General features: G+C 55.0%; 5 protein-coding genes across 5 annotated transcripts; 2 read left to right on the forward strand and 3 right to left on the reverse strand.

The window, feature by feature from the left end:
* Window positions 1–1159: 1159 nt before the first annotated feature.
* On the reverse strand, window positions 1160–3700 carry BKA78DRAFT_298211 (uncharacterized protein; the record flags this gene model as incomplete). The annotated part of the gene is made up of 4 exons (XM_066886879.1): window positions 1160–1303; window positions 1349–1612; window positions 1660–2986; window positions 3036–3700. 4 exons carry the CDS (start codon window positions 3698–3700, stop codon window positions 1160–1162), a joined length of 2400 nt encoding a protein of 799 aa, XP_066741106.1.
* Window positions 3701–3898: 198 nt separating this feature from the next.
* BKA78DRAFT_184811 (uncharacterized protein) lies at window positions 3899–4651 on the reverse strand. The gene has a single exon (XM_066883481.1). It carries the CDS (start codon window positions 4505–4507, stop codon window positions 4097–4099), a length of 411 nt encoding a protein of 136 aa, XP_066741107.1. The 5' UTR covers window positions 4508–4651; the 3' UTR covers window positions 3899–4096.
* Window positions 4358–5759, reverse strand: BKA78DRAFT_338079 (BET3 family protein). The gene is made up of 5 exons (XM_066890259.1): window positions 5574–5759; window positions 5516–5524; window positions 5241–5460; window positions 4832–5023; window positions 4358–4782 (listed from the first exon to the last, which is right to left on the reverse strand). The coding sequence occupies exons 1-5, from the start codon at window positions 5606–5608 to the stop codon at window positions 4663–4665; spliced, it is 576 nt and encodes a 191-aa protein (XP_066741108.1). The 5' UTR covers window positions 5609–5759; the 3' UTR covers window positions 4358–4662.
* Window positions 5760–5817: 58 nt separating this feature from the next.
* Window positions 5818–7432, forward strand: BKA78DRAFT_184944 (putative U5 snRNP complex subunit). Its single transcript, XM_066883483.1, has 6 exons — window positions 5818–6045; window positions 6111–6156; window positions 6216–6296; window positions 6345–6604; window positions 6655–7150; window positions 7204–7432. Exons 1-6 carry the CDS (start codon window positions 5908–5910, stop codon window positions 7254–7256), a joined length of 1074 nt encoding a protein of 357 aa, XP_066741109.1. The 5' UTR covers window positions 5818–5907; the 3' UTR covers window positions 7257–7432.
* Window positions 7433–8220: 788 nt separating this feature from the next.
* On the forward strand, window positions 8221–10120 carry BKA78DRAFT_355383 (uncharacterized protein; the record flags this gene model as incomplete). Its single annotated transcript, XM_066891893.1, has 2 exons — window positions 8221–8791; window positions 8841–10120. 2 exons carry the CDS (start codon window positions 8221–8223, stop codon window positions 10118–10120), a joined length of 1851 nt encoding a protein of 616 aa, XP_066741110.1.
* Between the last annotated feature and the right edge of the window lie 1360 nt (window positions 10121–11480).

Here is an 11480-nt window from a genome sequence, read left to right on the forward strand (position 1 = left end):
GTGATGGCAAGATAGGTAGGTAGGTAATTTTCCGATTTCTGTTGCCCAACGGCCAACTCCATCCAGTAGTACGAGAGAAGTCGCAATCAGCGATTCCGACGCGTAATTCTCCGGTGCCTCTCTCTCAAGACACACATTGAACAGGAGGCATACCCTCTCATGTATCAATCCGAACAAAAAGGGGGAAGGCAAAAGAAGAGTGAGATTTTTTTGTTTGCACAAGGGTGGATGGATGGTGGATAATTACGTCGATTGTGTGAACAGAGAAGAAGAAAAAGAAAAAGAAACAATCAGAGGATTACTTGCCACATGTGGTCAAGCAGACGGCGAGTGCGCAGATAGACAGACGGAGTAAAAAGCAAGCAAAAAGAAAGGAAGAGGAAAAACAAAGGCCAGCTGGTAGGTCCGACAAGGGGGACTCGGTCCGCATCAAGAAACCAAACAAACCCGCTTGCGCACCCAGACACGACACGACGCATGCGCCCACTCCAAACCCCGCCATCGTCAGTTCCCACCCCCAACGACTGCAAGGAAAAAAGAGGTACTCAAAGAAGGCAAGACTGATAAAACCTAATGTCGGCAGCAGGACACAACAACTCAGCAGCAGCATCAGCAGTAGCAGCAGCAGCAAGGGAATTTTTTGGGGAAAAGTGGATATGACAAAAAGTTCGGCGTCAGTCTACACAACGAGAAGGGCGCGGACTGGAGGCTACCAAAATGCTCCACAGCTCCCCGCTCATCTCGATGCCAGACTGGATATTCAAAAAACCAAAAACAAAATAAAACATAAGGAAAAAAAGGCCACAAGTACCCACATCTGCCCACCATGTCCTCCAATAATATACCAATGTCTGAAACAAGACCATTGACCTGCTGTGCGGGAATTTCAAATTGCGGGCGTGAAATATACAGGCCCGAGCCGAACAACTGTTGTCCATGCTCGAGTTCGCAATCATCAATGCAAAGACCAATACTCGACGGCACGAGTATCTTGTCTTGGCCCTTTCCTCGTTTTGAACATGGTTGGGGAGCGCAGTAGAACTGGCTCTGTTGCATCTACACGGAGTAGAAGCTGTCCCGTTCGGGTGAGAGGTAATGTCAAGCCATCTCGAGTGAAATGACCCGCTTTGTCGCTACTTTAGTATTCAACGAGGAAAGATCAGAGGCCCCCGTCGTTGTCGCCCTCGAGGTTGAAGCCATTGTCGAAAAAGGGGCCGCTTTCATCGTTGTTTTGAAGGAAGTTGTCAAAGTCGAAGCTCTCCAGGACATCCGAATGGTCCAGACCAGCAAAGTCCAGATTCATCTGCAAGCTGTTAGATAGTTCCGGATGTGACGGGCGATAACATACTTCACCACCGGCTCCAAGAGCGTCGAATTGGCTGCCGAGGTCGACAGTCTGGGCCATGGGTGCTGATGCGTTCGCAGGCGCTGCTGGTTGCTGTTGCGGCGGCTGGTTGGGAGGCTGTTGTGCTGCTACAGGCTTGTTACTAAACGACTTTGAATGTCTTGGCGTAATTGGCGTACTAGGCGTTGGGGTAGGCGGCTCCGCTTCCGAAGCTGGCGTGGCACCCGTCGTAGATCCCTTCTTGGCGGGCTGTGCTTTTTGCGGAGCCTATAGAGTTTTAGCTTGCAGACGACACGAGTTTGATCAAGACGTACGGGTTTCTTCTCGTCTGCCTTTTTGGCCTTCTTTGGGTTGGGCTTGTTGGCTTGAGACGGAGTCGGAGGATTCGGCTGAGTTGCGGGCGAGGACGGCTGGGTGCGTCCGTTTTCGGTACCCTGAGTTGGAGCAGGCGGAGGTGGCATCTGTTGGCTTCTCTGCTGAGGTGTGCCCATTGGTGGCGGCTGCTGCTGGTTCGGCTGGGGACCTCCTCCTGGTTGGGGTTGCTGCTGCTGCTGCTGCTGCTGCTGCTGCTGCTGACCAGGTTGCTGAGCCTGCATCATTTGCGGAGGTCCTTGCCAAATTCCGTTTTGCATTCGGCCACCACTGCGTTGAAACATTTCCATTTGTTGCGGCGTCATCTGTTGGCCTCCTGGCGGGAACCCAGGATGCGAACTTGGTGGTCTCATCATGCCATTCGCTCCCATCTGTTGTGGGTAGAAATGCGGCGGCATGCCAGGCGGTAGCTGGCCCTGCTCGAAACCATTGGGCATGGGAGAGCTGCGGTTCTGTGGCATGGACCCGTCGGGCATGGGCGAGCCGGGCAAACCAGCCTGGCCCAACTTGGGAGTGCCGCGCTTCATCTGTTCATTGGGGTTTGGCGAAGGACCGGCCCTGCTACCTTGGGGAGACATGGCTGGTGGGAAACCAGGCTGGCCCACTGGGCCTTGGCCTGGGTGCTGGGTAATGTTGTCCTGTTCCTGGCGAGCCATCAAAAGCCTCTTCTTGTTTTGTTGCTCCAACAGCATCAGCTGCATCTGGTAATCCTGGAGCGCATGATTGCCGCCAGCCTGCTGACCAGGCGGGACTGCCTGCACGCGTGGCTGACCGCTGGGGAAGAAGTCTTGATTCTCTGCGCTTTGCTGACCCATTGGCGAATTTTGCATGCCGGCGTTATTCATGTCCTTTGCCAATTGAGTGTTATTAAGCGCTGCTTTATATTGTAAAGCGAGATTTTGAGAGTATACCTGAAGATTCTTCGCCTGCACGTTTGGGGTCTGGCCCTGGAAAGCAGTAAACTGCTGCGCTGTCATGTTGTTGGGGTCCATGCCGTTTGCGATGAGCATTTGATTAGTCTGAGCGGCCGTGGCAGCTGTTGCTCCCATCTGCTGCGGCTGCATGCCCTGAGTTCTCGCGCCAGGTGCCATGGGCTGACTGTTGATTCCATTATTGTCGAGGCGCGGACGCTTGTTTGGCGAAGGCGCATTTTCTGCCGAGCCAGGAGATTGAGGTCGATTGTTCATATCCATCTGCGAGCCGTCCCGCTGCATCTGCTGATTTTGCATCATCTGCTGGTTCTTCATTTGTTGGAATTGCTGCGCGCTCCTGGGGGAAAAATCAGCATTTGCACTGGAATTGAAAACGATAGACTCACATGGGGCCTCTGCCATGCATTGCGCGTTTTTGCATTTCCGCAAGGTTGGGAGGTACGCCCATCATGTTTTGGTAGGGCCGGGCGGGATTGTTCGTCATCAAAATGCGCTGCTGGTTTTCGTGGCGCATGTGCGCTTGTTGCTGCAATCTAATCAGCTCTGAAGAATTGGACTTGGGGTCCGGTGGGCATACCCTCTGGTGTTGGAGATATTGAAAAGAGGCCCGAGTCCCCGGCTGCCTCTGTCGATGAGCATTGAAAATATCCCAAAATTGACTCCACCAGTCAAAAAGAAACGAGTTTTCTGTCGCGTCGCTGGGAACCGCAGCTTGAGGCAAATCGTCCGGACACTTGTGCAAGTCGTCTTTACTATCCGTATCCATGGCATCGTCAACACCATTGACGTCGCGCCGGCCTGGACTAGGCTTGAGGCCGGAGCCAGGTTTGGTATTTGGGTGCAATTCATTCTTGACCTGGCGGGCCAGATCCCAGTGGTGGTTTTTGAGAAAGTAGTCGTAAATGTACGTGTTCAACAGCGTCTGAGGATCGGCCGGACCGCGCACCCCGCCATTATTTGCGAGAGGGGTGCCACCATTGTTCATGAGCGGAGTGCCGCCAACGGGGCCTCCTTGGCTATTCATGGTGACCATGTTTGGAGGTTGGTTCATCGTGGGCGTCGTCAGTCGTTGAGGCGGTCAGAGCGGATGCCGTCAGAGTCGCGTCGAGGAGCGGGCGTCAGCGGTTCCCGCGGGGATGGGGGAACGCTTCGAGAAGCAGTGGATGGTGGCGCCTCAGTGGATGAGGATGCAAGGCTTTGGCATGAGCGGACGGGCGGGTTTGATGATGGAGGCGGACGACGCAGGACGTCCGTCGGGTTGAGGCGTGGTCCGCAAAGGCGAGGTCGCGCGCAGCGCTGGCAGAGCTTCGGGTCGACGCCGACGCCCGAGGCCCGCGACAGTAGGTGGGAAGCTTAGGAAGCCGGGACTCGAGATGTTGTGAGGATTGACGGGTGGTGGCAGCCGAGCGCGGGCGGCTCTAGGTGTGCAGTGCAGGCGGTTGGGCGATCACGGCGGCGGCGGCGCGGCGGCGGTGATGATGGAGAGGGAGGGTGCGTGGGTGGTAGGTAAGGTGTTCCAGGGTGTGTCGAGGTAATGTATCGGGCGATTTGCGCGCAATCTAATGGCTGTGGCTAGCGAAAGCGCAACAGCAGCAGAAGGAAAATAACTTGGGTAAAAAGGAAAAACAAGGCCTGGCACGACGACTCTGCGCCCGTCGAGCTCAGAGAGTAACAGGTCGTAATCGAAGTTTGGGAGCCGAAGCTTAGCGGACTGGATGGACTTGTGGTCGAGGTGGGCGTCCGGTGCAAATGGGCGCGCGACAGACGACCTGAGGGTCCCCGGGTCCCTGGTCACGGGGCCACCTACTTGGTCCCCCAGCCCCCTGAGCCACACCACCACCACCACTTGACAAACCATTCAATTTCATCCCACTCGCTACTACAACTCACTGCCCATCTGACTGCACTTTTGCCGTATGAATTCAGTTGCAATTGAGACATGTCACGTGATTTGATCCCTCCGCCTTGCCAGGAGTCCCCTGCTCTTCTGGGGACATCAGGGTCTCCTTCTATCTACTCATCGTCCGGCGGAAGCTCGTCCTCGATGAACCGCACCAGTGTGATTCTCATTTCAGTCGAGTCGTTTCCCCGCAGCACATCACTGACAAAGTGCGCTTCAACCTGCATCCCGACCTAATTTCATCAGCTACAAGCCATTTTGATACGCGCGCCTGCTACTCACCATCTCCAATGATCCTCGCAATACACCGCAAAGAATGTTAGAGTACCACAACTCGTCTTGGGCCCGGCCATCGTCTGGTAGCTCCACAAAGTCTGCAAGGGGGTTCTCGTCTAGAATAAGCGAAAACTGCTTGTTGTCGCTAGTCCAGTTTGCCACGGTGGGTGTGATGTTGAGGAATATCTTGAAGCCGACCTATAATGCGTCAGCGTCTTGTGACTCAACTTCTGGCCTCGTCATAGTCTTGGCAATTTGGTACTGTGTACAAGATACGGCAATGACATGCGTGCTCAGTTCACGCCTTTGGCTTGACGGTCGATATTCCAACCGAACTGGATGCTGCCAAAGTCTCCGTGATTGCATCCAGTCATTCGGCTTGGTTTTCACCACAGAAAGTGTTTGGACTGCCTACCTTGGATATCATTTCTGCGACCTCGCGGAAGTTGGAGCACGACGTCGTGTTCGACTTGGCCAGAAAGTCCTCCACCAAACGAAGTCCAATGTTGTATCCCATCTTGTCCAACTGTCTGTTTACTTCAACATAGTCGCTGTCAAAGTCCTTGCATAGCTGCGCGACGATGGTACCATAGGTGAGGGTGACGAGCTCGGCGTTGACCTTGTCCACGCGGGTCCTTTTTGTCCGAGTTAGAATCGCTGTTGCGACGGTGGAGCAGCCGACTCACTTACTTCCAGACCCTGCAAGATATTAGCTAGCTGGTTCCTATCGACTGGCCAGGAAGCTCACTCTTCGCCCAATCGGGCGGCCTTGGTGGATGCCATTGAGGCGCGCGTGGACGCAAAAGTTGCGCCTACTCGTTGGTCGCAGAGGTGCCGAGCGCGCGACGTTTATCGCATCAAGGTTCTGGCGGCTGAATGAGTCCTTGTAGGATACTTTGGCGGAGCTGGAGCTGAGGTGTTGTTGGGTTGGGAGGGAGACGGGTGTCGTCACACCCCGACAACCCTGAGTCGGCTCGTCGATCCCGACGGGAAACTTTCGGCCCACCTACATGCATGCCAAAGCCAGCACCACACTCAAGCCTCAACCCTCCCGTCCTTCTTAATTGCACACCCTCGTCAAAATGTCGTCCGAGAAACGTCCTGCCGCCGAATCCTTTGGCTCTAACCAGCTCGTCAAGAGACAGCGATCCGACGCCGAATTGGGAAACGAAGTTGCTCTTGCCAACGGCACCGCACAGAATGGCGCTCTCATACAAGCAGTACGCGCATTTTCGCAACTCATTCGCCCAAGGGATGGAATACATGGCTGATACTACGGACGCAGGTGTCGCGCACAAGCGGGCTTCAAGCTCCCATCATGGAGCTTGCCGGTAAGTGGTCCAAGAGACAGCAACGGGAGACGCATCCATCTAACGCGTGCTCTGCGCAGGACACTCCGGGGAAGTATTCGCAGCCAGATTCGATCCTACTGGTCAACACATTGCATCTGGATCCATGGACAGGAACATTTGTACGTCCAACGCCCTGTCCTCGCGATTCCGTCTAACATCTTGAACAGTGCTCTGGCGGACATACGGCCAATGCGAAAACTACGGCATCTTGAGTGGACACAAGGGCGCTGTTCTCGACCTCCAATGGTCCCGCGATTCACACGTTCTCTATTCTGCTTCGGCTGATATGATGCTGGCAAGCTGGGACCTTGAGACTGGCCAGAGGATACGGAGGCACGTCGGACACGAGGAAGTCATCAACTGCATGGACGTCAGCAAGCGCGGTGAGGAGATGCTTGTCAGTGGATCTGACGACGGCACCATTGGGGTGAGAAACATTCTGCCGTTGCAGTCAACAGAGACTGACGAACGAAACAGATTTGGGACCCGCGGCAAAAAGCAGCCGTTGATTACATCGAGACCGAGTTTCCCGTGACAGCCATGGCAATCGCCGAGGCAGGCAACGAGCTTTACACAGGTGGCATAGACAACGACATCAAAGTGTGGGACATGCGCAAAAAGGCCGTCGCCTATTCGTTAAGTGGACACACCGATACAATCACGTCTTTGCAAGTGTCCCCCGACTCGCAAACTCTGCTGTCCAACTCACACGATTCGACTGTTCGGACATGGGATATCCGGCCATTCGCACCGACAGATCGACACATCAAGACTTATGATGGCGCACCGACTGGGATGGAGAAGAATCTGCTCAAGGCCAGCTGGGATTCAAAGGGTCAAAAAATCGTTGCTGGATCTGGGGACCGCAGTGTCGTGGTTTGGGACGCGAGCAGTGGCAAGATTCTATTCAAGCTCCCCGGGCACAAGGGAGCCGTGAACGACGCCCGATTCTCGCCTAGTGAGGAGCCGATTCGTAAGTTGCTTGGCGAATGAGAATGATGCGTCGTCATTGCTAACCAGTCGCAGTGGTATCTGCCTCATCCGACGGAACACTTCTGCTTGGGGAGCTGGGCAAATGAATGCAAGCTATAGTAAGCTGGCCAAAAAAGCACGTGGTCTGAGGTGCGACAGCATTGAAAACCATTTTTGCCAGAGAATTACGTTGCTCGGTCAATGCATACTCTCTGATGGCGCTTTTCGCTTTTCACAAGCGCGTACTGTCCAAGCGACGGTTGCGAGAACATCTTTGCGACAGAGCCAGGCATGGGAGATCAGCGTTATCTTAAAAGAGCGAAAATGTAAGTGCCGCTGCTTGTTCAAAATGCGCGGCGCTCTAAAAGCGCTTTGCAGGGCTGCAGCGGGTCGGTTTCAAAAGGCTTCTGTCGTACGCGATTTGTGGTTCCCCCTGCTTCGTGCCCCTCCTTGACCACCATGCATATGCCAACGCGACAAGACAGGCGCGTCAATTCGTTGGTCCGCGTTGGCTGCGTCAAGTTTCGCAACTGGGCATCCTTACTCCTTATGTGGATCTTCTTATTCTTTTCCTTCTGTCTCTCAACTTTTCTTTGCCTTGTACCAGTCCGTCAAAATCGTCCATCCTGCTTGAAACCCCCGGCTGCCCTGCATCGCTACAAGTCTCCCCGGACCCATGGATTCGGACGAATGGTAGTTGCCGATTGCCATTCGTTGGCGTACATGCCGCTAAATTGAGCTCGGGAGACCACGAGTCGTTGGTTACCCATCTGTATGCTCAGTCATTGGCCCCCACACTCTCGACGCTCACCTGGTGGCCTATCAGACTGGCCCGCATCGTTCAACCTGCTGGGACGGCTTCGATTGTGCATCAACAAGGAAAATAATACACGTGGCGAGGCCATCGTACTACGGACGTTACATGTTAGAAAAGAAGCTCTTGTCCGATGCCGCGAGCCTTATTAGACGTTTCCTTCACTCCTCTCTGTTCTAGTTGATTCTTGCCAGCAGACTTCAAAGATTCCAGTAATTCGCATTGGATCGAACAATCAATGAGCTCCCACAACCGCAATGCCTCCAGGGTCGCCTTTGTCAGAGGATTCGCCAACAGAGTCCTCCGGAATACAAGAAAGAGTTCGATCAATACTAGATGAAAATGGCCGTCCGGAATCCATCTACGCTCTACCAGTCCCAACTCCATCTCCAGCTTCTTCTACACGGTCAAGACCGCGGCTGCTGTCCAGACTGAACATCTTCCGGCGAACAAGACCACCTATGAGTGCGAAGGCGAACGCAGAAACTGAAAGCGAATCTGTACCTCGCCCGTCGACCGACTCCAACGATTCCGCATGGCCGATTGTACCCCACCAGCCTGCAGCACTGCAGACGCGGCACGGCAATGCTCCACGTACTCCGCCAGCGGCTGAAATTCGCCGACAAGAATCGAGTGAACATGTGGATCTGGAGGCGGCGCCGATGTCGATCGAGACTCAGAAAGAGGCAACGCGGCATACAAGGCCGAGGAAGAAGAGAAGACGCAAAAAGACCACGCGCTTCTGTGGCTTCCGAATATCACCCAAGAGGATCAAAGTGGTCCTGATCATATGCAGTGGGCTATTTCTAGTCGCTGTGGCCGCGCTTTGTATGTAAAGTCTAAGTTCTATCAGAATTCTCATACTGATTGTCACCAGACCTCTCCATCGGCCTTACTCGCCGCATCTCTCGAGAACTTCACATTGTATTCATTCTCCTAATTATGGCCGCCACCATGGTCTTTAGCCATAGTTCGATCCGACTGTGCATGTTGTGCCGCGCTCCCCACTCGTCATCCTCCCGCCGCCACAACCGCCAGATCCCTGACCCCGTTGAAGCCGTTGGCCCGCCGTCATTCAATCCGCGCACGCCTATACGGGTTCATCTTGCCCGGGATGAAGACATGGGCGCAGACAACTCTGCAGCCGCCGCGCCAAGGCTATCAACTACATCACCAACTGCGGTCTATTCTTTCTCTACTCCACCGGCCCGCCAGACTTTCAGTGCCCCCACAACACCGCGCCCCTCCGTCAGCCCTGCGTTAGGTTTCGCTCCTCCCAACTTTTCTCGTCCCAATCCCCGACCTCCCCCGCCTAGCTATGGTGTCTGGCGCACCAGCGTCCCCTTGGACCCCAATCTGCTCCACTGGCAACGTGCGTCTTCTCCGCCACCGTTGCCGAACACGCTCGCCATTTCCCTCCCTGTGTCGGTGTCTTCGACACCTCAAATCGGGTCGCTGCCTCACGAACAGGAGTACGAACAACAGCCGCGAAAGCCGCAATGGCAACGGGGAGGCGCAAGTCCCGCGCGGGGGCTCGGCCGCACCAGCGAACAAAGCAGCAGAGGAGGTTCGCCAAACCAGCAGAGACGACCCGGACCGAGAGGAATCTCTCCACCGCGCGAAACGTCGCCGAGTCGTCCGCCCAGCTACGTCTCGGAAGACGGTATCAGCTACATCTTCGACGCCACGCCGCCGCCGCGTCCGTGGCCGCTCCCCCAGTTCAACCAGCAAAGACACCCCAGCCCTCCCGATGGTGGTGTTGGTGGTCGTCGTCCGTCGTACGCCTCTCCCTCTCCGCGCTCTCAAGCCGCCTTTCCCCTCCCCCTCCCACAACCACAACCACAACCGCTGTCGTTCCGTCCCTATCAACCTGGCCCACCATTTCCCTACCCCTTTCCCTTCCCCTCCTACCCTCCCCTTCCTCACCCCTCCTTCTACCCCCCATCTTTCCCCCTCCAGCGCTCCGCCAGCGTCGGCACCGGTCTCTCGCACATCCACCCGGCCGAGCGCAAGCTCTACGGCGGCATAGGCCGCGTCGGCGAAGGCGGCCGCTACCCCCAGTTTACCGCGTTCGAGGACTCCCCCGGCGAGTGGATTGCAAGGCGCATGCGCATCAGCGGGTTGAGGCCTGAGGATGTGCATCCGGCCTACAGGTAGGCGTGGGGATGCGACGGGGCATCGCGAGATTTTGGGGGTTGTAGGGAAGAAGTGGAAGGCGGAGTAAGAGAGGAGGACGTGGCTTTGGTGGTCGACCAGGCATTCGGCGCGGTCATCGACGAGAGCAGAAGAAACATGCCCGATGCTCGGAGTTGGGAATCGACGCAGTTGCAGCCGTCCTGGCCCGGTTTGTGGGATACCACCTTGACGATCTCCACTCCATTGGATGCGCATTTGCCGTTTGTCAGCGTTTTTCGCTTTTGCTATCATACCCACCTCTTGTTGCTTCATTCGTCTGATTAGGCGCCCACAGCGTGAAAAAGCTAAAGCTAAAGCAATGCTGAGACTGGTTCTCGGCAAACGAAAAGCTGTCTATCTACCACTCCATCTACATCTACTCATATCTGCTGCTCATGCATGCTATCGGTCATCGCTCCTATTCACATTGCTTCACCCATTCTTGCTTTTCGAGCCTCGATTACTCCTGCAGCTTTTGTAGTTGGACAAGTCTTGTGCGGCCTGACTGACGTGCCCTTCTGCTTGGCTTTTCGTTTTCACGACACGCGGTTTAGACTGAGGACTGACTCTGGGGACACGGTAAGGGTTGAGTGTTTCTGTACCGGCTGCTGATCGAAAGCAGTGAGCGGTGGATGGGCTCAGGGGCAAAGGCAAGGCGTCGTCCGTTGGCAGTCGACGGGTGAAGGGAAGGGAAGAGAAGGCTGGTAGTGGTATGTACTGTGTGCAGCTAGCTAGTAGTGTAGCTAGCTCTGGGAATTCGCAGTGGTGACTAGGTGGTACCCAGCCAGCCGTCGAGGAAGGAAGCAGAGATGCGCTGAATCATGTGGTCTATACTCCGTTCCCTGCGTAAGAAGTGAGTGCATGGGTAGTTATTGGTTCAGCGCGTGGAGCGATGTCGAGACCGTTGGTTGTGTTTGAACTGGACTGGACTGATCCGTCGCGCGATGCAAATTCTGCCTACATGTACTTTTGTATGTGTCAGATATTGCTGGACCTGACCGGACTACCTAGAAAAATTGCAAAGGACGGACGGGCCACCGCGTTCTAGTTGTTTTCTGTTTCTTCCCAATTCCTAGATAAGGAGCACGCCTTCTGCTCCTTTGTTGCGTCAGTGAGGACGAGAGGGACTTGCTCAAGCTACCTAGTCCAGCCCCTTCGTCCCTCTGCCTCTCTTCTCTTGCCATCGTACCTCTATTTATTAATCGACCCCGACATTATACTACCTCTCAAGTTCCCGCCAAACTCCCATATTTTCGGCCACAACCCAATGCACTTGGGTCCCAAACCTTCCCCACGGCGAACGAGTGCCTTGATCGAATTCTCGTTTCCACGTGCCCTTTAC

The sequence above is a fragment of the Phyllosticta capitalensis genome (assembly GCF_038381095.1).
Source record: "Phyllosticta capitalensis strain CBS 128856 chromosome Unknown BKA78scaffold_9, whole genome shotgun sequence".
Classification (NCBI taxonomy): domain Eukaryota; kingdom Fungi; phylum Ascomycota; class Dothideomycetes; order Botryosphaeriales; family Phyllostictaceae; genus Phyllosticta; species Phyllosticta capitalensis.